Genomic DNA, 3,238 nt, shown 5'->3' with positions numbered 1-3,238 from the left:
GCGCCTAATAAGAAAACACAGGCAATTAGGAATTCTCTCTCTCTTTTTTGTGCTAGTCCTAGAGCTTAAATTCAGGGCCTAGGCACTCACTATTCCTGAGCTTTTTTACTCAAGGATTGTGCTCTACCACTTGAGCCACACAGCCCTACTCCTAGCTTTCTTTGATGATTAACTGGAAGTAAGAGTCTTGTGGAGATGGGTGCTGGTGGTTCATGCCTGTAATCCTAGCTACTCAGGGGGCTGAGATCTGAGGATCATGGTTCAAAGCCAGCCCAGGCAGGAAAGACTGTGAGACTCCTCTCTCTAATAAACCACCAGAAAACCGGAAGGGACGCTGTGGCTCAAGTGGCAGAGTGCTTGCCTTGAGCTGAAGAGCTGAGGGACAGTGCCCAGGCCCAGAGTTCAAGCCCCACGACCGACAAAAAAAAGTCTCATGGACTTTCCTGCACAGGCTAGCTTTAAGCCCAATGCCCAAATCTCAGCGTCCTGAGTAGCTAGGATTGCAGGCATGGGCCACCAATGCCTGGTACTGGGAATTCTTTAAAAGAAATTTTCCAGTTCATAGACTTTAACAAAAAGACTCAAGTAACTACAGTCTACTCTTTCCCAAACAGCTTAGAACATCTAATTAGAAACTAAAATCCCACTGTCCTTCCATAAGCAGCACACCATTTTATAAGTTTTACTGGAAAGAGTTTCCGACCTCTATTTTTCTCTTCTGGCCTTTTTTTCTTTTTTGGTACTATGGATTGATTGAGTCAGGACTTTGTCCATACAAAGGAAGCATTCCAGGACTGAGCCACATCATTAACCCTAGTTCAATTTTTGCAAAGATACATTATCATCTTTTATAAACATAGAACTTTTTTTTTTTTTGGCCACTCATGGGGCCTGAACTCTGGGCCTGGGCGCTGTCCCTCAGCTCTTCAGCTCAAGGCTAGCGGTCTACCACTGAGCCACCTTCCCAGCCCTGCATAGAACATTTTTTAAACAGAGTATCAGTCTCAAACTTACTGGACTGTATACGTTAAAAAGCTATTAAAACGGTAAATTTATATGCTATGGATATTCCTCTCTAAAAACTCACTCTCTTCACCCCACAAAATAAAGTATGAGGGAGATAAGAGTTAATGAGGAACGAGGAGTGAACTGCTGCTGGGTATACAGGATTCTGATAGTTGTAACACACAAATCCTGGGGATGCAGTGCACTTCAGGCATGGATTAGAGTGAAGACTGACAGCTGGGAATGTGGCTTAGTGGTAGAGTGTTTGCCTTGCATGCATGAAGCCCTGGGTTCGATTCCTCAGTACCAAAGAAAAAGCTGAAAATGAAGCTCAAGGATAGTGCCCAGGCCCTGAGTTCGAGCCCCAGGACTGGCAGAAAATAAATTAATGAAAATCTTTACCTCAAGAGTCATCAACTTTAAAGATTTTCTAAGCTTCGTTAAGTTCTCAAACCCTTTATCTAACAAAAGATTAGGAGGGACTGAGGTGGGAGAATGTGATTCACTTTGTAAGTTTAGTCCCTAGCAACTCAAGACAGGAAACAGATAAGAGAGGTATTACAAATATTTATTGTTTAAAGTAACTTAAAAGCCTTTCAGGTACTGGGCAGGAAAACAAAACAAAAAGGCATAACTCCTCCCTACAACTTTCCCTTGGCAACTTTCCCTAGTGCAGTAAACTTAACCTAATATAAATAAACACAAATTGCAGAGTCAAAATCAGGATTTTAGTTGGCCCCAAGAAGACAAATATTCAAAAGTTAGAAATAGAAACTTGGTAGTAGATTGCAAAATAAGTTTTTTTAAAACACTTTTCCCCACGAAAGAGCCTGGGTTTTTAACTCAGGGGCTGGGCGCTGTCCGAGCTTCCCTTTTAGCTTTTTTTTTTTCTGTAGTTTATCAGAGATGAGGCTCACAGACTTTCCTGCCCAGGCTGGCTTTGAACTGTGATCCTCAGATCTCAGCCTCCTGAGTAGCTAGGATTATAACTGAAGAGAAAAAAACAAAAGAGTGGGTGGCGAAGTGACAAAAGTTTCTCATCTTTTACATTTCCATCTAGAATTTAAATTATGCTGCACAATTATTATCAACCCCAAGGGTTCACAAATAAAAATCTAGTGTAAATTGCATAAAATGGGAAAACTCTCTCTGTGTGCATGTGTGTGCCAGTAGTGAGATTTGAACTCGGGGGCCTCATGTTCTTCCTTAGTTTTTCCCACTCAAGGCTGGTCCTCTTACCACTTGGACCATATCTCCACTTTTTTTTAATCTTTTAGCTTTGTTCCTGGTTAAGGAGAGATAAAGAGTTTCTCAGATTTGTCTTCTGGGGCTAGCTTTTAAACTGGGCTTCCAATAGTGATCCTTAAATCTCAGCCTACAATGGAGCCAGGGTGACAGACTACCAGTACCTAGCTGAAAACAACATTCACTACACTTTACTAACAAGTGTATTTGGAAATGGGCCTGTAACACCGTTCTTTTATACTAGGATTCTGGGTTTTTCCGCAAAAGAGCCAAGCGTGAAGCAGGTTAGCAGGCAGGTGTCATCACAGGCGGCTAAGAGCTCCTGCTGGCCTAGGATTTTTTTAGCTCTCCCCAAATACCCCAGGCCCAACAGAGAGAATCACCCCCACTTCACAAATGGAAGTTCAGAGATCCACGTCTCTCTGCCCAGTGTCACACGCAGTTGGTAAGTGGCAAGTCTGGGAAGGCGTCTCAAGCGCTTGCTGAGGTAGGGTGCGGGGCAGGGAGGCAGGGCGAGCGGCGGGGGGTGGGGTGGGGTGGGGAGTCTGATCATACACTGTATGCATATATGGGCATGTCAAAAGAGGACCTCCTGGTGTAACTACCTGCGGCCGGAGAAAAGTGAGGGTCCAACCAACAGCCCAGAAAAGGTAGTCTGCACTTGCAATGACTGATCCAACCCACCGCTGGACCAAGTACGGGGACCTGGCGAGGCAACAACCACTTTTCTCGGCCCCCCCCCCGGCCCCCGTTCCGACCACGACGCGGGGCTGGAGTCGCTTCCTTCCCAACACACCCCCTTTACCAGCCCTCGGTCACAACTACCTCCGCCGGGCTCACGGGGACGCCTGGAGCAGGGCGATCGGATGCTGGGGGCGACCCTCGCCGCGGGGCAGGGGACCGGGAGCCGGAAGCCTGGGGCGGGGACCCGGGGGCGGGCCTGGCCTGACGAAAGCTCCGCGGGGCGGCTCGGGAGGACCGAGGGGGT

The 3,238-nt window shown here is 46.6% G+C and overlaps 1 protein-coding gene across 1 annotated transcript in view; it reads left to right on the top strand.

Annotated features, from left to right (window-relative positions):
- The first annotated feature begins 2,916 nt into the window (after positions 1 to 2,916).
- Sphk1 (sphingosine kinase 1) overlaps positions 2,917 to 3,238 on the top strand; it is a 35,124-nt gene continuing 34,802 nt past the window's right edge. Inside the window, exon 1 of the mRNA XM_013036426.1 lies at positions 2,917 to 2,963. Within this exon, the coding sequence (XP_012891880.1) occupies positions 2,917 to 2,963 (47 nt within the window). The remainder of the gene's footprint in view (positions 2,964 to 3,238) is intronic.

The sequence above is a fragment of the Dipodomys ordii genome, unplaced genomic scaffold (genome assembly GCF_000151885.1).
Source record: "Dipodomys ordii isolate 6190 unplaced genomic scaffold, Dord_2.0 Scaffold7, whole genome shotgun sequence".
Lineage (NCBI taxonomy): Eukaryota > Metazoa > Chordata > Mammalia > Rodentia > Heteromyidae > Dipodomys > Dipodomys ordii.
The sequence above is the reverse complement of the archived record's forward strand: the minus strand, read 5'-3'. Positions and strand labels throughout refer to the sequence as shown.